This window comes from Oncorhynchus mykiss, chromosome 13 (genome assembly GCF_013265735.2).
Source record: "Oncorhynchus mykiss isolate Arlee chromosome 13, USDA_OmykA_1.1, whole genome shotgun sequence".
NCBI classification, from domain to species: domain Eukaryota; kingdom Metazoa; phylum Chordata; class Actinopteri; order Salmoniformes; family Salmonidae; genus Oncorhynchus; species Oncorhynchus mykiss.
The window spans coordinates 2,894,673-2,914,498 of NC_048577.1; the positions used below are offsets into that span (position 1 = coordinate 2,894,673).

A 19,826-nucleotide genomic window follows, 5' to 3' on the forward strand; every position below is an offset into this window, starting at 1 on the left:
TTTGCCGTATTAAACTTAATACGTTTGACAAAAACACAATCTTAATGCATTAAAAATAATTGGTAATACCGTTTTAAAAGTACTTATCAACCACAATACTCAATTTTTTACGTTCTGTTCTTCATCTCCCTTGCGACCCTTTCAGAAAAAATCACAATCATGCATTTTTAAGACAACAAAAATCGATGCTCAAATTGAAAGCGATTGATGAGCTTTGAATCTATTTGTTTTGTTTGAGAGAGAATGGGAGAGGGAATGGGAGGTGCATCTTGTGTTGATAGCAAGCCCCAAGCCTGATGGAGAGGAGAGGTGGGAGTGGGACTGGGAGGTGCATCTTGTGTTGATAGCAAGCCCCAAGCCTGATGGAGAGGAGAGGTGGGAGTGGGACTGGGAGGTGCATCTTGTGTTGATAGCAAGCCCCAAGCCTGATGGAGAGGAGAGGTGGGAGTGGGACTGGGAGGTGCATCTTGTGTTGATAGCAAGCCCCAAGCCTGATGGAGAGGAGAGGTGGGACTGGGAGGTGCATCTTGTGTTGATAGCAAGCCCCAAGCCTGATGGAGAGGAGAGGTGTGAGTGGGAATGGGAGGTGCATCTTGTGTTGATAGCAAGCCCCAAGCCTGATGGAGAGGAGAGGTGGGAGTGGGACTGGGAGGTGCATCTTGTGTTGATAGCAAGCCCCAAGCCTGATGGAGAGGAGAGGTGGGAGTGGGACTGGGAGGTGCATCTTGTGTTGATAGCAAGCCCCAAGCCTGATGGAGAGGAGAGGTGTGTGTGTGAGTGGATACATTTTATCTAATTAATTGGTGCAATTGTTATTTTTCAGATTTGTGAAGATTGGGTACACACTTGCACAACAGTTAACATGCACGACGGAAAAAAAGTTGCAAAATGTATCACAGAATTTCCGAAAAGCTTTTCCACAAAATCAAGTAGAAAAGAATGTCGCGAAATGCTGTATTATGTTGGTAGATTGTCTTTATTGATGTCAGTATAGTCACTTTAAATACTTTAAATAATGCCACTTTAATGTTTACATATCTTACATTACTCATCTCGTGTGTATATATATACTGTATGTTATACAATGTATTGCATCGTGCCTCTCGGTCATCTCATCCATATATTTATATTTACATATTCTTATTCAATCCCTTTAGATGTGTGTGTATTGGGTAGTTGTTGTGAATTTGTTAGATTACTTGTTAGATATTACTGCACTGTCGGAACAAGAAGACAAGCATTTCGCTACACTCGCATTAACATCTGCTAACCATGTGTGACCCATAGAAATATAATGTAATGATAGCTGTCTTGTTTTGGTTGAAATATATATTTTCGTTTGTTTTTCCTGACTTCTTTCCGTCGGAGGCCGGTAAAACATGCACAATGACTACGCTGATACGACGCTCACGAACATTTCCTGCAGCATCTCATAATCCAGACCAAACTCACTCGGAAAGTGGATACATTTTTCCCGCTGCTCTACGAGACCTCACCATTTCCTCAAGTTCTTTTCAGCCAAACAATTCGCTACAGGAAATCAGTTCCAGGTAACCTATTGCTAATGATTAGTATTTGTTTTAATGATGCTTGTAACACGGTCTGTAAACCAACGCGTTCCAGGATGAAACCGCACTGGTTTCAGCGGCCTGGTTTTGTTGTTCCCCCAGCTAGTTAGCTGTTAGCCAGTTAGCAACACATCTCCCGTCAAAACCCGTTTGTGTAGCTAGCTAGCTAACATGCTAACTTTATTTCAGGGTCACTGTTGAAGTGTGACTTTTATTTAATAGTTAGCCAGCTGTCGTGTCTTCACGAGTAAAATGACTGTACCGAGGAATTAGCAAACCGGCTGCTCCTTGTTTAGCCACAGGCGTTTTGGTAGGCCGTCATTGCAAATAAGAATTTGTTGTTAACTGATTTGCCTATTTAAATAAATATAACAAATATTTGGTTTATCTATTTATGTAACCAGCTCGCAAAATTAGCAGGACTAAACGTTGCTAAACGTATATATATATATATATATACACGATATAGATATATACACAAATATATCTCTGAACCTCATAGTTATCTAGTTTAAAACGGTCCAAAGAACCTCAAAAATAAAAAATACACTACATGACCAAGAGTATGTAGACACCTCACTCCAAAATGATGGGCATTAATAATATACATTTTCTTGCCTGCCGAAACCCCCCCTCAATTGTGTGTCTAGAGTCAAATACTTCCTGTGGCACACACTACTGGTCAACACGAGCCACCAAAATCCTGTCAAATACTTTATATAGAACAAACTTCGCGTATGCAACCGAAATTAATAAATAATGTATGTGTGTTATATTAAATATTCTATTAAACATGCCTTCTGGATGGTAGCGGGGTGAACAGGCAGTGGCTTGGGTGGTTGTCGTCCTTGATGATCTTTTTGGCCTTCCTGTGTGCGGGACGTGCCCAGGAGGGCAGGTAGTTTGTCGTGCCCCCCCCCCCCCCCCCCCCCCCCACACGCATGTCACGTGTCCTACTTATATCAGTACATTCGTAACGACTTAAGGATGACACAACTTCTATTCGAAGTAAACCTTGTGTAGGAAATAAGCCATTACTTTTTTTGTTGACCAAAATTGACACACTCATTGACCTCCATACAAAAACTCCCTGCTTGGTGGGCAAAACAACAAGAAAAACGCCACCTATTGGAGGGAGACAGATTTTCAGCCGAGTTGAGCCTCTCTCTTCCTCTTCCTCTCTGGGTATACTTTGTAAATAAAAGTATTTCTTTAAGATATTATGTGATTTCTTTGTTTATTTGTTTATTTTTTCCAGACTAAATGCTCAACAATGTGTTCTGTGTGTAGACCTATTAATTATTGTCCACAATTATCAAAATATTTTATACTAGGTATCATACAAAGAATAACTAAAATATTTATATAAAATATTGTTATTTATTTGAAAGTTTTTTTCAAGTCTAAATGGTCAACAATGTGTGTCCTCCTATCATTTATTGCACCTTACACAATTATCTGTACATTGCGCTGCAGTAACAGGTTCATTCTACCCAGGAACACTTCTAGTTTCCAAGTCCACTGAGTTTACACCCCCAGGAACACTTCTAGTTTCCAAGTCCACTGAGTTTACACCCCCAGGAACACTTCTAGTTTCCAAGTCCACTGAGTTTACACCCCCAGGAACACTTCTAGTTTCCAAGCCCACTGAGTTTACACCCCCAGGAAAACTTATAGTTTCCAAGTCCACTGAGTTTACACCCCCAGGAACACTTCTAGTTTTCAAGTCCACTGAGTTTACACCCCCAGGAACACTTCTAGTTTCCAAGTCCACTGAGTTTACACCCCTAGGAGCGTCTCTTTTTTTCGTAATTGAATCGCAATTGTATATCTTGAAATTGGGGAGAAAAAGGGGGTTAAAATACACACACAAAAAAAACAATTCTAAACAACTTTTAACAATTTTCACTGAAAAGTATACAAACACAGTGCGGATTTACAGTTTTTGCTGTTTGGTGCTGTCCTTGTTACCAAACTTTGTAGAATTTTCTGTGGAAATTGTTCAAATTGTGCAGGGAGTTGTAGGGTTTGTTTAACGTTGTATTCATTGATTTTTCATACGTTTTAAAGTGACTGTGTCTACATCTCTGTGTCTACATCTCTGTGTTAGGGTTAGGGTTAGGGTTAGGGTTAGGGTCATACATCACTCTGTTACCTAGAATTAGGGGCAATTCCTAACGCAATATATATTCATGTGTTGCCTAATAGCCTATAGGGGAATGTTTGAATAGGCTACTGAGGATGGGGTGGTCATTTCAATCACTGTATGTATCAATGTATCAGATTATAGTAATGAATTCAAACTGAATATGCTTGTACTCAACGGCCAGTGTTTTTCTTATTCACTTATGGCCTAATCTGACTGGCTGTTGCCGTCAATCCTATGTTTATTTTTATGGAAAAAGGTTTCCTGCTGGACGGGATGTGTGGTTAGCTAGCTTAGATACATTTTTGCTGTCTTTTCTGGAGCTATACCACGTTCGAGGTTTGTGAAAATCACCCTGAATTCTTTCGGTCTCCTCTTTTAGATCCACCTCTAGCCTACCATGTCTGAACCAGGTTCTGGTTGTGGTGTTCCAGCCCAGAGAAGCTCCCAACAGGGTCCAGAGTTGCTGTCAGTGAAGCTGGGGGACTGCAGTAAAACAGTGGAACTCAATGTGATTGTCAAGGAGGAGGGCGAGGAGAGAGAAATCAATGAGGGGGAGGAGGAAGAGCGAGAGGAGGACAGGGACTCTGTTGACTCAGGTAAATTCAGGCTAACATCCTCTTTGGTTCAGAGAGTTGAACAACCCAAAATAGCTATTGATTTTCTGGTTCATTAAGAAATGTAAACTTAGATATGTTTTTGGTTGTTAAGTCAATTAGACCATGCCAATTTCAAGTTAATCTTTCAAAAAATATATATATTTCTGAATATTAGCTGGCTAACTCATTGATTCTGCTTTGTATTATAACCCTCAGGCTATATGTATGTGTAAGAGGGAAGGCGAGTGTCTACCGACCATTTGGCAATGCATTGTAATTTCACAATGCCATTATCTATGTGCGATGCTATGCAACAAGCCCCTTGCAAAGTATTTCTTTCAGTACTCTGTTAATCCAAATGAATGTTGAATCCTGCGTTGGTAAGCTTAAAGCCTTTGTGTCTTTGTCAGTTTCTGACCATATGTATGTTCATATTCTTACAGGAGAGATCCCCAACCCGGACTCAGTCAACAAGCCCAGTTCCACAGCATCAAGACTACCTGGACATGGGAGTTATTCGTGCCCTCAATGTGAGAAGAGTTTCAGTTCCTCCACTATTCTAAAGAATCATCAAAGAGTACACACTGGAGAAAAACCTTTCCACTGCTCTGCATGTGGGAAGAGTTTCAGTGAGAAAGTAAACCTTAAGAGACACGAGAGAGTACATAGCGGAGAGAAGCCTTACCACTGCACCCAATGCGGGAAGAGCTTCAATCATTCTGGAAGCCTTAAGGAACACCAAAGAGTACATACAGGGGAGAAACCTTACCACTGTGCTCTTTGTAGGAAGCATTTCAGTCAGCCAGGAAGCCTTAAGAAACACCAGAGAATTCACACAGGGGAGAAACCTTACCACTGCTCACAGTGTGGAAAGAATTTTCGTTTCGCAGGAGACCTAAAGAGTCACCAGAGATCACACAGTGGAGAGAAGCCTTACCACTGTTCTCAGTGTGGCGAGGGATTCACTCAGCTCAGACGTCTTAAACGTCATCAGAGGATACACATTGGAGGGAAGCCTGTCTGTGTTTTAAATGTGATTGTCAAAGAGGAGGAGGTTGAGAGGGAAATCAAAGAGGAGGAAAAGCGAGAAGTTGAGGAAGAGGACAATAGTGGTATAGTTGACCCAGATACATCAACATTACCTGGTTGTAGTCTTTACCCCTGCCATCAATGTGGGAAGAGTTTCCGTTCCTCAAGTAATCTACAGAATCATCAAAAAGTACACGCTGGAGAAAAACCTTACCACTGCTCTGAGTGTGGGGAGGGATTCACTCAGCTACTACGTCTTAAAAGTCATCAGATAATACACAATGGAGGGAAGCCTGTTTGTCCGTTAAATGTGATTGTCAAAGAGGAGGAGGTTGAGAGGGAAATCAAAGAGGAGGAAAAGCGAGAAGTTGAGGAAAAGGAGGACAATAGTAGTGTAGTTGACCCAGATACACCAAGACTGCCTGATCGTGGTCGTTACCCATGCCATCAATGTGGGAAGAGTTTCCGTTCCTCAAGTAATCTAAAGAATCATCAAAGAGTACACACAGGAGAGAAACCTTACCACTGCTCCCAATGTGGGAGGGGTTTCAGTGAGAAGGTAAATCTTAAGAGACATGGCAAAGTGCATAGTGGAAAGAAGCCTTATCACTGCAGCCAATGTGAGAAGAGCTTTAATTATTCAGGAAGCCTTAAGGAACACCAGAGAATACATACAGGGGAGAAGCCTTACCACTGCTCTCTATGTGGTAAGAGTTTCAGTCAGCCAGGAAACCTTAAGAAACATCAGAGAATACATACAGGGGAGAAGCCTTACCACTGCTCTCTTTGCGGTAAGAGTTTCAGTCAGCCAGGAAACCTTAAGAAACATCAGAGAATACATACAGGCGAGAAGCTTTACCACTGCTCTCATTGTGGGGGAGGTTTCACTCAGCTAAGAAGTCTTAAAAGTCATGAGAAAATACACATTGGAGGGAAGCCGGCCTGTGCTTTCAATGTGATTGTCAAGGAGGAGGAGGAGGAGGAAGAAAAGAAAGAAGTTGAAGGAGAGGAGAGTGACGTGAAATAAAGGTGAAGTGAGAATAGATAAGCAACTCTATAGTTATTGAAATTCACACCTCTCCTTGCAATTGCATCTTCTGTGACAGCATGGTCATGGGCAGCACCATTTGAGTTTTAAAAATCAGTAAGGGGTTTTTCCTGCACAACTGTAAAATCAGACTGTAGCCTTGTCACAGCCAGGTCAGCAGTCGGGGTAATTCCGTAACGTAATAGTGTCATCCGTATTTAGATGAGATCGAGACAAGATCGTTAACAACTATAGTGGTTGCTGTAATAGTGCTATTCCCAGGCCTAAAGCTTGATTGGTTTACGTTAACAATACATGTCTCATTGTAAACCAGGTTGTCAGGCTGGGTCTAAGCCTGTGTTCCTGGCCTTGACCCAAGCATCATTTATTTAATGAATTATTTCTGAACAGGATACCACCTCCTAATGTGCTACAGTGTGTATAGTCTGAACAAGATACCACCTAATGTGCTACAGTGTGTACAGTCTGAACAGGTACAAAGCCAAGGTTGGTGATTTACTGCTACCTGCAGTTATGGAATGTTATCTCAGGACTATAAATTAATTGGTTGACTCCTCCTCCTGACCTCCTCCTGACCTGGATGGAAGTATACGACCTGGATATAGTGCACTACATTTGACCATGATTTTGGAATGAGATGTTGGACGAGCAGGTGTCCACGTACACTACATCGGTTACCACTACAAAAGTATCTTCCTTTATCTACTACCAAACATAGAAACGCGCCATTTTCACATATGCTGATGTTGGGTTGGTGCTTGAGATTATGAATATGGCCTCCCGGGTGGCGCAGTGGTTAAGGGCGCTGTACTGCAGCGCCGGCTGTGCCATCAGAGTCCATCGCGCCCAGGCTCTGTCGTAACCGGCCGTGTCCGTGGGGCGACGCACAATTGGCCTAGCGTCGTCCGGGTTAGGGAGGGATTGGTCGGTAGGGATCTCCTTGTCTCATCGCGCACCAGCGACTCCTGTGGCGGGCCGGGCGCAGTGCGCGCTAGCCAAGGTTGCCAGGTGCACGGTGTAGCCTCTGACACATTGGTGCGGCTGGCTTCCGGGTTGGATGCGCGCTGTGTTAAGCATTGCTACAACTCCCGTACGGGCTGGTTGGGTTGTGTATCGGAGGACGCATGACATTCAGCCTTCGTCTCTCCCGAGCCCGTACGGGAGTTGTAGCAATGAGACAAGATAGTAGCTACTACAACAATTGGATACCACGAAATTGGGGAGAAAAAGGTAAAATTCAAAAAAATAAAAGAGATTATGTAGAATGTAGAATGTTTTTGAAATGTCCCTTTAAAGGTACGTATGCCCATGTACACGACTAACATTTCAATGTAAAACAGTTGACAGTAGCATAATCTATATTTGACTTGAGCTGAATACTGGGGCTGAGTCTATATATAGTATATACTGGGGGCTGAGTCTATATATAGTATATACTGGGGGTTAAGTCTATATATAGTATATACTGGGGGCTGAGTCTATATATAGTATATACTGGGGGCTGAGTCTATATATAGTATATACTGGGGGCTGAGTCTGTATATAGTATATATTGGGGGCTGAGTCTGTATATAGTATATACAGGGGGCTGAGTCTGTATATAGTATATATTGGGGGCTGAGTCTGTATATAGTATATACTGGGGGCTGAGTCTGTATATAGTATATACTGGGGGCTGAGTCTATATATAGCATATACTGGGGGCTGAGTCTATATATAGTATATACTGGGGGCTGAGTCTGTATATAGTATATACTGGGGGCTGAGTTTGTATATAGTATATACTGGGGGCTGAGTTTGTATATAGTATATACTGGGGGCTGAGTCTGTATATAGTATATACTGGGGGCTGAGTTTGTATATAGTATATACTGGGGGCTGAGTTTGTATATAGTATATACTGGGGGCTGAGTCTGTATATAGTATATACTGGGGGCTGAGTTTGTATATAGTATATACTGGGGGCTGAGTTTGTATATAGTATATACCGGGGCTCATTTTGTTCTGAACAGAACCGTTATTGTTTTTTTGTTCCATTCCAGCAAAGTAAAGTGCTGAACCGGTTTGAACCATGACGCGCTGGGCATCTTGTTGTTATGACATGTATTATCTGTTATGACATGTATTATCTGTTATGACATGTATGATCTGTTATGACATGTATTATCTGTTATGACATGTATTATCTGTTATGACATGTATTATCTGTTATGACATGTATTATCTGTTATGACATGTATTATCTGAATTATTTTATTTTTATTTTACCTTTATTCAATTAGGCAAGTCAGTTAAGAACAAATTCTTATTTTCAATGACGGCCTAGGAACAGTGGGTTAACTGCCTGTTCAGGGGCAGAACGACAGATTTGTACCTTGTCAGCTCGGGGGTTTGAACTTGCAACCTTCTGGTTACTAGTCCAACACTCTAACCACTAGGCAGCCCACGGAAGTATACCTACGGAGGACCGGCTTCTATGATGAAACTTTGAATATCTTTGAACTTCAGAGAGTTGGCTTTAACTGACGTTAGACCAGAACTATCCCTTAATCATGACTCTCAGTTCCATTACAGTACAGATAATGCCTCCTAAACGTGATAACTATAGTATCCTTAGTATCCTTAACTAGCATTGAAATAGTTCATCAATGTTCTCTAATTAAACCTCTCTCTCCGTAATGTCTGAATCACGCCTGTAATGTCAGTAGCTACAGTAGACTATGCATGCTTCGGTTGGAGGGGAGGGGGAATGTAGCCTACACACACTGGCAAAGATTTTCAGCAGGCAGTCACTGGAATACGTTTCTGAGTGTATAGGGACTGGAAAAAAATGCCTGGAATGTAAAAGAACATTATTAACCAGTTCCCATGCTTTTAAAATAACTGTTCTGTTCCGGAACAGTGTAGATCCCTTTCGTTGTCAGTTCTGGTTCTGTTCCTTGAAATTCCGATTTTCTTTTCTGTTCCCTGAACTGGTTCCAACCCCTGGTTTAGAACATTGTAAAGTATCCATTCATTAAACAATAAACGCTAACAAACTGTAATCTTCTTCTTCATTGAAGGTGGATGATGTTGGTAGATTGTCTTTATCCATGAAAAGGCAGTATTGTATCATGGTGATGATAAATCACAAGAATAAAAGATGCCAGACATTTAATTGTTGGAATAATATAACATTACACTGCAGGCCTGTGTAGGATTATCTACTTTACACACAGTCTCTTCTCTACTCGTTCATCTGCCCAGCGAAGAGGCTACTCTGGTGAATGTCTGTGATGAATAAAGAGTGGTGCTCGTTTAATAAAGTTAGATCAACGCTTAATACAGTTAGATCAACGTTTTAATAAAGTTAGATCAAAATCAAATTTTAGAGCTCTACCCAGTAGATTTTGCGGTGACGTAGTGTCCCCGTGAGTGACAGAACACTGAGCCAATCACGGAGCAACTAGAGAACATTACCAAACACCTATGCTTCGTATTTTCCGCTGGCTGTCCCACCACCACAGAAAGCCCTGAGCTAGGCTGAAACACCTGCATTTTGGAGCTGCCTTACTCAAGAAAGCAAAAAGAGAGACCAAGTTTGTATGTGGCTTTATTAACTCAATGTTTTATTTATTTATTTGACATTGTTTGCAAACTGAAATGTGACATGTATTAATGCCAAAATAACATGCAAAACAGGCAACAATAAAACATAAAAAATATATATATACACATTCAGTACCAGTCAACAGTTTGGACACACCTACTCATTCCAGGGTTTTTCTTTATGTTTACTATTTTCTACATTGTAGAATAATAATGAAGACACCAAAACTATGAAATAGCACATATGGAATCATATAGTAACCAAAGAAGTGTTAAACAAATCAAAATATATCTTATATTTGAGATTCTTCAAAAAGAATGCAGCACAACTATGCAGTTACCCATACTTGGGACTGGGCAAAAACTCCCTATTTTCAGCCACAGACTAAAACAAAGTTATGTATCTGTCAGATGGCCAAAACATGCACAACTACAACAGCAGATATGACACTCACAAACATGTATTGCAGTGCTCCATTAATCCAGACCAGACACAGTCAGCAGGGTTAGGGGGTCATGGCAGCAACACACTAGCTGTATCCTATCCACATTAAGACTTCAGGTTTTCGGAATTTGATTTCAAAATAAAAGTCCCGGGGATAAACTTTTTTGCAGCTTTGTATAGGGCATAATGTTAAAATGATGTTAAAATAATAATAATTAGTCCAGCAACACTGTATTATTCAGTGCCCCATGAAATGACACCATATGTACACTGAGTCTACAGAACATTAGGAACACCTTTCTGATATTGAGTTGCACCCACTTTTGCCCTCAGAACAGCCTCAATTTGCCAGGTAATGGACTCTACAAGGTGTTGAAAGCATTCTATAGGGATGCTGAGCCATGTTGAAGCCAATGCTTCCCACAGTTGTGTGAAGTTGGCTGGATGTTCTTTGGGTGATGGACCATTCTTTATCTACACACAATACCCCATAACGACAAAGCGAGAACAGGTTGTTAGACATTTTTGCAAATGTATTAAAAAGTAAAATACAGAAATAGCTTATTTACATAAATATTAATCCTTGAGATGTTTCGACAACTTGGAGTCCACCTGTTGATTGATTGGACATGATTTGGAAAGGCACACACCTGTCTATATAAGGTCCCACAGTTGACAGTGCATGAGAGAGCAAAAAACAAGCCATGAGCTCGAAGGAATTGTCCATAGAGCTCCGAGACAGGATTCTGTCGAGACATACATCTGGGGAAGGGTACCAAAACATTTTTGCAGCATTGAAGGTCCCCAAGAACACAGTTGCCTCCATCATTCTTAAATGGAAGAAGTTTGGAACCATCATGACTCATCCTAGAGCTGGCCACCCGTCCAAACTGACAACCATCTCTGCTGCACTACACCAATCAGGCCTTTATGGTAGAATGGCCAGACAGGATGCCACTCCTCAGTAAAAGGCACATGACAGCCCGCTTGGAGTTGGCACCTAAAGGACTCTCAGACCATGAGAAACAAGATTCTCTGGTCTGATGAAACCAAGATTGAACTCTTTGGCCTGAATGCCAATCGTCACGTCTGGAGGAAACCTGGCAGCATCCCTACGGTGAAGCATGGTGGTAGCAGCATCATGCTGTGGGGATGTTTGTCAGCGGCAGGGACTGGGAGACTAGTCAGGATCGAGGGACAGATGAACGGAGCAATGTATAGAGAGATCCCAATGAAAACCTGCTCCAGATCACTCAGGACTTCAGTCCGGGGTTGAAGGTTCACCTTCCAACAGGTCAACAACCATAAGCACACAGCCGAGACAAAGCAGGAGTGGCAACGGGACAAGACTTTGAATGTCCTTGAGTAGCCCAGCCAGAGCCCGGACTTGAACCCGATCGACCGTCTCTGGAGAGACCTGAAAATAGCCGTGCAGCGACGCTCCCCATCCAACCTGACAGACAGAGATTGAGAGGATCGGCAGAGAAGAATGTGAGAAACTCCCCAAAATACAGGTGAGCCAAGCTTGTAGCGTCAAACCCAAGAAGACTCGAGGCTGTAATCGCTGCCAAAAATGCTTCCACAAAGTACTGAGTAAAGGGTCTGAATACTCATGTCAATGTATTACTTACGTTTTTTAGTTTTAATAAATGTGCAACATTTTCTAGAAACCTGTTTTTGCTTTGACAATTTTGGGGTATTATGTGTAAATTGATGTGGGAAAAGTCAAGGGGTCTGAATACTTTTCTGAAGGATCTGTACACAATCCATGTCTCAATTGTCTCGAGGCATCACATTTCTTCTTTAACTTGTCTCCTCCCCTTCATCTACACTGATTGAAGTGGATTTAACAAGTGACATCAATAAAGGTTCATAGCTTTCACCTGGTTTCACCTGGATTTATTTTACCAGTCTATGTCATGGAAAGAGCAGGTGTTCCTAATGTTTTGTACAATGGATTGGGTGCAGTAAAAGGCCAGCAACACGCCATATAATTGAGTCTCCCATGAAATGGTACCCTATATACATTCTACAGACCCTACTGAGGATTCCCTAGTGCAGCGCCTAGAATAGTTTTCACTCTACCAGCCAATATGTATTTCATATACCGGGTCTGGGCTCGGGGGCCTGATGGGTGTCACACTTTTCCCCTATCCCTAACGTTTAGACACTTTTCCCCTATCCCTAGCGTTTAGACACTTTCCCCCTATCCCTAACGTTTAGACACTTTTCCCCTATCCCTAGCGTTTAGACACTTTTCCCCTATCCCTAGCGTTTAGACACTTTTCTCTATATCACAACTAAATACGGGTTATTGACACTTTTCTACTATTACATGGGGGGACTTTATTTTTTGAAAGTTTGCGAAATTCCGTGACCCGGAAGTACTTCATTAATGTTGCTGACGAGACGCAGGTGGATGATTGATTCTGCTTGCGCTCTCACTGGATCTCATCAACCAAACAAGTAGCCAAATGAAATCAGTATCAAGTAGCCTACTGCTAACATTTTAAATGTGAGCTTGTAAATTTGGTCTGTAAACTAACGCATTCCATGAATCGTTAGTGGTTGCCGCGGCCTGGCTTTGTTGTTATCCAAACTAGCTAGAACAACACTCCAATCCAACCCGTTTGTGTAGCTAGCTAACTAGATTCAGTCAGAGTTGAAGTGTGTATTTTATTTTATATTTAGTCATCTATCATTGCATTGTGAGTAAAATATCTAGCGAGGAATAAGCTAGCTGGCGACTAGCTAGGTAGTTAGCTAGATAAATTATCTTGACCACAACCGTTGCTAAACTAATTGGCTACCGGTTTGTGTTAATCCCTGTTGAACGGGGTGAGTTGTTAGCTATTTTAGCTACATATATATTTTTATAACTATCCCACGATCAAGGTTAGTGAAAATCCCCCAGAACTTGTTGAGGTCTCCTCTTTTAGATCCACCTCTAGCCGACCATGTCTGAGCCGGGATCTGGCTTTGGTGATCCGGCCCAGAGAAGCTCCCAACAGGGTCCAGAGGTGGTGTCAGTGAAGCTGGAGGACTGCAGTCAAACACTGGAACTCAATGTGATTGTGAAAGAGGAGGAGGAGAGAGAAATCAAGGAGGAAGAAACCAGTGACTCCGGTAAATTCAAGCTAACAACATTGTTTGTTTTAGAGTGCTATACAAATCAGGATCAATGAGTTAACCAGCTAATTTTAATAAACAACCCCACATTACAGTTGATTTTCTGGTACATTAAGAAATCTAAACTTATATGTGTGTTTTGGGTTGTTGAGTCAAATTAGACCAATATCAAGCTTCAAGTTATTTCTGAATATTTAGGCAAGTTTGTATTTATTATGGATCTCTTCCTGAGGTCCGGCAAAATGAAGGCAGTTAAACATTTTAAAAACATTACAATACATTCATAAGAGATTTCACAACATATTACGCTGTGTGCCCTCAGGCCTCTACTCCACTACCACATATCTACAACATATTGTGTGCCCTCAGGCCTCTACTCTACTACCACATATCTACAACATATTGTGTGTCCTCAGACCTCTACTCTACTACCACATATCTACAACATATTGTGTGTCCTCAGGCCTCTACTCCACTAATCTACAACATATTGTGTGTCCTCAGGCCTCTACTCCACTACCACATATCTACAACATATTGTGTGCCCTCAGGCCTCTACTCCACTACCACATATCTACAACATATTGTGTGTCCTCAGGCCTCTACTCTACTACCACATATCTACAACATAGTGTGTGCCCTCAGGCCTCTACTCCACTACCACATATCTACAACATATTGTGTGCCCTCAGGCCTCTACTCCACTACCACATATCTACAACATATTGTGTGCCCTCAGGCCTCTACTCCACTACCACGTATCTACAACATATTGTGTGTCCTCAGGCCTCTACTCCACTACCACGTATCTACAACATATTGTGTGCCCTCAGACCTCTACTCCACTACCACATATCTACAACATATTGTGTGCCCTCAGGCCTCTACTCCACTACCACATATCTACAACATATTGTGTGCCCTCAGACCTCTACTCCACTACCACATATCTACAACACAAAATACATGTGTACATGTGTGTATGCATGTGTCTATGATTATTGCGTCACAGTCCCAGCTGTTCAATAGGGTGTATTTTGTATTTTTAAATTCTTTCAGTGAAATACGGAACCGTTCCGTATTTTATCTAACGGGTGGCAACCATCAGTCTAAATATTGCTGTTACATCGCACAACCTTCAATGTTATGTCATAATTATGTAAAATTCTGGCAAATTAATTCGCAACGAGCCAGGCGGCCCAAACTGTTGCATATACCCTGACTCTGTGTGCAATGAACGCGAGAGAAGTGACACAATTTCCCTTGTTAATATAGCCTGCTAACATGAATTTATTTTAACTAAATATGCAGGTTTAAAAATATATACTTCTGTGTATTGATTTTAAGAAAGGCATTGATGTTTATGGTTAGGTACATTCATGCAACGATTGTGCTTTTTTCGCAAATGCGCTTTTGTTAAATCATCCCCCATTTGGCGAAGTTGGCTGTCTTTGTTACGAAGAAATGGTCTTCACACAGTTCGCAACGAGCCAGGCGGCCCAAACTTCTGCATATACCCTGACTCTGTTGCACAGAACGCAAGAGAAGTGACACAATTTCCCTAGTTAAAAGAAATTCATGTTAGCAGGAAATATTAACTAAATATGCAGGTTTAAAAATATAGACTTGTGTTTTGATTTTAAGAAAGGCATTGATGTTTATGTTTGGGTACATTCATGCAACGATTGTGCTTTTTTCGCGAATGCGCTTGTTAAATCATCCGTTTGGCGAAGTAGGCTGTGATTCAATGATAAATTAACAGGCACCGCATCGATTATATGCAACGCAGGACAAGCTAGTTAAACTAGTAATATCATCAACCATGTGTAGTTAACTAGTGATTATGTTAAGATTGATTGTTTTTTATAATAGGTTTAATGCTAGCTAGCAACTTACCTTGGCTCCTCGCTGCACTCACATAACAGGTAGTCAGCCTGCCACGCAGTTTCCTCGTGGAGTGCAATGTAATCGGTCGACCTCTAGTATGCATGAGTGTCCGAGCTGTGTGCCAGTAGTTTAAACAGACAGCTCGGTGCTTTCAACACCTCTCACAAATACAAGTAGTGATAAAGTCAATCTCTCCTCCACTTTGAGCCAGGAGAGATTGACATGCATATTATTAATGCTCTCTGTGTACATCCAAGGGCCAGCCGTGCTGCCCTGTTCTGAGCCAATTGCAATTTTTCGAAGTCCATTTTTGTGGCACCTGACCACACGACTGAACAGTATTCAGGTGCGACAAAACTAGGGCCTGTAGGACCTGCCTTGTTGATAGTGTTGTTAAGAATGAAGAGCAGTGCTTTATTAAGGACAGACTTCTCCCCATCTTAGCTACTGTTGTATCAATGTGTTTTGACCATGACAGTTTACAATCCAGGGTTACTCCATGCAGTTTAGTCTCCTCAACCTGCTCGATTTCCACATGATTCATTACAAGATTTTGAGGTTTAGGGTTTAGTTAATGATTTGTCCCAAATACAATGCTTTTGGTTTTTGATTCCTTACCACCTATTCTGAAACTCTCCTTCCAGACTCATATCAAACATATCCAATCTAAAATCAAATCTAGAGTCGGCTTTCTATTCCGCTACTAAGCCTCCTTCACTCACGCCGCCAAACTTACCCTAGTAAAACTGACTATCCTACCGATCCTCGACTTCGGCGATGTCATCTACAAAATAGCTTCCAATACTCTACTCAGCAAACTGGATGCAGTTTATCACAGTGTCATCCGTTTTGTTACTAAAGCACCTTATACCATCCACCACTGCGACCTGTATGCTCTAGTCGGCTGGCCCTCGCTACATATTCGTCGCCAGACCCACTGGCTCCAGGTCATCTACAAGTCCATGCTAGGTAAAGCTCCGCCTTATCTCAGTTCACTGGTCACGATGGCAGCACGCGCTCCAGCAGGTGTATCTCACTGATCATCCCTAAAGCCAACACCTAATTTGGCCGCCTTTCGTTCCAGTTCTCTGCTGCCTGTGACTGGAACGAATTGCAAAAATCGCTGAAGTTGGAGACTTCTCTCCCTCACCAACTTCAAACATCTGCTATCCGAGCAGCTAACCGATCGCTGCAGCTGTACATAGTCTATCGGTAAATAGCCCACCCAATTTTACCTACCTCATCCCCATACTGTTTATATTTCTTTACTTTTCTGCTCTTTTGCACACCAGTATCTCTACCTGTACATGACCATCTGATCATTTATCACTCCAGTGTTAATCTGAAAAATTGTAATTATTCGCCTACCTCCTCATGCTTTTGCACACAATGTATATAGACTCTCTTTTTTTTCTACTGTGTTATTGACTTGTTTATTGTTTACTCCATGTGTAACTCTGTGTTGTCTGTTCACACTGCTATGCTTTATCTTGGCCAGGTCGCAGTTGCAAATGAGAACTTGTTCTCAACTGGCCTACCTGGTTAAATAAAGGTGTTCTCAACTAGCCTACCTGGTTAAATAAAGGTGAAATAAAAAATAAAATAAAAAAACTAACTACAGCTCTTTGTAAGTGTTGCTGTCATTTCAGACGCTGTGGTAGCTGACGTGTGTAGTGTTGAGTTATCCTCATACATAGACACACTGGCTTTACTCAAAGTCAATTAGACCATGCCAATATCAAGCTTAAAGTTATTTCTGAATATTTAGGCAAGTTAGCTGGCTAACTCCTTGATCCTGCTTTGTAGTATAAACCCTCAGGCTTCTGAATGTGGGAGGATGAGCGCCAAAACAAATGACTGTCCAGTACTCACCAGTGTGCAATACATTGTAATTTATCTCTGTGTGATGCAAAGCAACAAGCCCCTTGTAAAGTCTGTTTATTGCTCTGTTAATGTACACACACTCCAGCTCACATCACACCAAATTCATGTTGAATCTTGCATTTTTAAACCCAAAATCCTTTGTTCCTCTTTCTGTTTCTTACCGTTCTTACCGTATGTGTTTATATTCTAACAGGAAAGAGCTCCAACCCAGACTCAGACAGCAAGCCCAGTCCCACAGCATCAGGAAACCGCAGACAGAAGCCCCAACCCTGCTGTAGCGACAGTTTTATTTATCCAACTCGCCACAAATCACTCAAACAGACTCCCAAAATAAAGAAGACTTACCTTTGCCGTCAATGTGGGAAGAGTTTTCAGACACCAAGCAAGCTAAAGGCTCACCAGAGAATGCACATTGGAGAGAATCCTTACCCCTGCTCCCAGTGTGAGAAGAGCTTCAATCATTCAGGAAGACTTAAGGACCATCAAAGAGTACATACTGGGGAGAAGCCTTACCACTGCTCTCTTTGTGGGAAGAGTTTCAGTCAGTTAGGAAACCTGAAGACTCATCAGAAAAATCACAAGCCTTACCACTGCTCACAATGTGGGAAGAGTTTCAGTGAGAAAGTAAAACTTACGGGACATGAGAGAGTACATAGTGGAGAGAAGCCTTACCACTGTACCCAATGTGGGAAAAGCTTCAATTATTATTCAGTACTTAAGGAACATCAAAGAGTACATACAGGGGAGAAGCCTTACCACTGCACACTTTGTGGGAAGAGTTTCAGTTGGGCAACAAACATAAGGAATCATCAGTTAAGACACATTGGAGAGAAATCTACATGTACTCCGAATGTGATTGTCAAAGAGGAGGAGGGCGAACAGAGACACATTAAGGCAGAAGAGCGAGAAGTTGAGGTAGAGGAGAGAGAGGTGAAGGAGCTAACTCCATAGGAATTGCATTGCACGGGGGGGGGGGGGGGACGACAATGGATGGGGGCGGAACACGAAGTGCAGCTGGATATATACGACACAGTCCCTTTCAAAAACAAAACATATTTGGTTGGTAGAGACAATTAATTATTTTCAACCTACTTTAACTGAGGAGACAGGTCCCACAGACAGGGTCTACAGACAGGTAGCCCAATATTTTCAACATTGTATTTTTCAATATTGGTCCTAAAAAGTTGTCTTTGAAGCAATGTTTTTTTCTCCATAAGTAACTTATTGCATTTTCTTATTAGCACAATAAAGGTGGCCATTGATTAAAATTGAATATTTTGAATCAGTTATTGATGTTGAAATGCAGGCTTTTATGTTGAAGTTTTTTTTATATAGACATTTTTTATTTTCTTTTTTTGTGAAATAAGGTGTCAAGAATGTGTATTTTAATTGACCTGCCTGATAAAGTTAAGGTAAATAAACTCATTATATGAGAGTGATGTCAGTGTTTGTGCTGCTGGCAGAACAAAAGGTCAAACTGTGTGGTTTGTAATGATTCTGTGAACTCAGATCAAATAGCCAAAAGGGTGATAGAACATGGATCAATAGATTCTCCACTGGGTCGAGCTGAGGCTCAATGTAAGATCAGAGACATGTTGGTACATGTGTGGCAGAAGGGTTTGGATTCAGAGACCAAGGGCCGGCATTTATGATCCCTCCAAAGGAAGGTTGGAGGACCAAGATTCCAAGGTCAGACTAGGAAAGAAGCGGTGGCTCCCTCCAAAGGAAGGTTGGAGGACCAAGATTCCAAGGTCAGACTAGGAAAGAAGAGGTGGCTCCCTCCAAAGGAAGGTTGGAGGACCAAGATTCCAAGGTCAGACTAGGAAAGAAGAGGTGGCTCCAATACCAAATCGTCCCTTAAGCCCTGCACCCCATGTACTTGTGTAGATCTGAGAGGATTTGATAACACTGTAGCGGGGAGAGACCGTTAAGAGACCATTGTTAATTGAATTCATCATTCCATTTGGTTGGCCTTCATGTGAATGGTTTGTGTCTAGACTCTATGGTTTTCTTGTATTGTTCTAAATACAGTGCCTACAGTCTTTCAGAGAGTATTCATGCATACCCTTTGACTATTCCACATTTTGTGTTATAGCCTGAATTCAAAATGGATTAAAGAAAAACATTTCTCTCACCCATCTACACACACGAACCCATAATGACAAATTGAAACCATGTTTTTAGTAATGTTTGCAAATTTAGTGAAAATGACATTTCAGATAAGCCTCCATTTTGTTTTACATGTTGAATGTATCAGTTGTATAGGGCCAACACCACCGTGTGTAGCCTACTGAAAGAAGTAGACAAACGTTCACTCTGCTATCATTACTCAGATAGACCTCCATTTTGTTTTACATGTTGAACGTCGCACTAGTATAGGATCAAAACCGTGTAGCCTTCTAAAGTAGACAAACGTTGATTTGATATATTTGGTGATGTATACAGCTACATTTCAGATACATTTTTTTGTACATTTCAACAGCAGTAAGACCAATCTACCTTG

At 41.6% G+C, this 19,826-nt stretch overlaps 2 protein-coding genes across 3 annotated transcripts; both read left to right on the forward strand.

Annotated features, from left to right (window-relative positions):
- Positions 1–1,373: 1,373 nt before the first annotated feature.
- On the forward strand, positions 1,374–7,259 carry LOC118938400 (zinc finger protein 345-like). The gene is made up of 3 exons (XM_036942224.1): positions 1,374–1,550; positions 4,097–4,313; positions 4,757–7,259. The coding sequence occupies exons 2-3, from the start codon at positions 4,115–4,117 to the stop codon at positions 6,367–6,369; spliced, it is 1,812 nt and encodes a 603-aa protein (XP_036798119.1). The 5' UTR covers positions 1,374–1,550; positions 4,097–4,114; the 3' UTR covers positions 6,370–7,259.
- Positions 7,260–12,782: 5,523 nt separating this feature from the next.
- On the forward strand, positions 12,783–18,778 carry LOC118938416 (zinc finger protein 239-like). 2 transcript variants are annotated; one of them, XM_036942295.1, is made up of 3 exons: positions 12,783–12,938; positions 13,363–13,549; positions 17,517–18,778. In XM_036942295.1, the coding sequence occupies exons 2-3, from the start codon at positions 13,381–13,383 to the stop codon at positions 18,272–18,274; spliced, it is 927 nt and encodes a 308-aa protein (XP_036798190.1). In that variant the 5' UTR covers positions 12,783–12,938; positions 13,363–13,380; the 3' UTR covers positions 18,275–18,778. The 2 variants fall into 2 exon arrangements, with proteins under 2 accessions (XP_036798190.1, XP_036798189.1); XM_036942294.1 differs by having other exon boundaries at positions 12,796–13,261.
- The last annotated feature ends 1,048 nt before the right edge of the window (positions 18,779–19,826 follow it).

Excerpts from the sequence above, each read along its gene's own strand:
- LOC118938416 (XM_036942295.1), top strand. The coding sequence starts at position 13,381 with ATGTCTGAGCCGGGATCTGGCTTTGGTGATCCGGCCCAGAGAAGCTCC. Across the intron at positions 13,550-17,516 it reads GGAAGAAACCAGTGACTCCG|GAAAGAGCTCCAACCCAGAC; the intron begins GTAAATTCAAGC and ends ATATTCTAACAG.
- LOC118938400 (XM_036942224.1), top strand. The coding sequence starts at position 4,115 with ATGTCTGAACCAGGTTCTGGTTGTGGTGTTCCAGCCCAGAGAAGCTCC. Across the intron at positions 4,314-4,756 it reads CAGGGACTCTGTTGACTCAG|GAGAGATCCCCAACCCGGAC; the intron begins GTAAATTCAGGC and ends ATATTCTTACAG.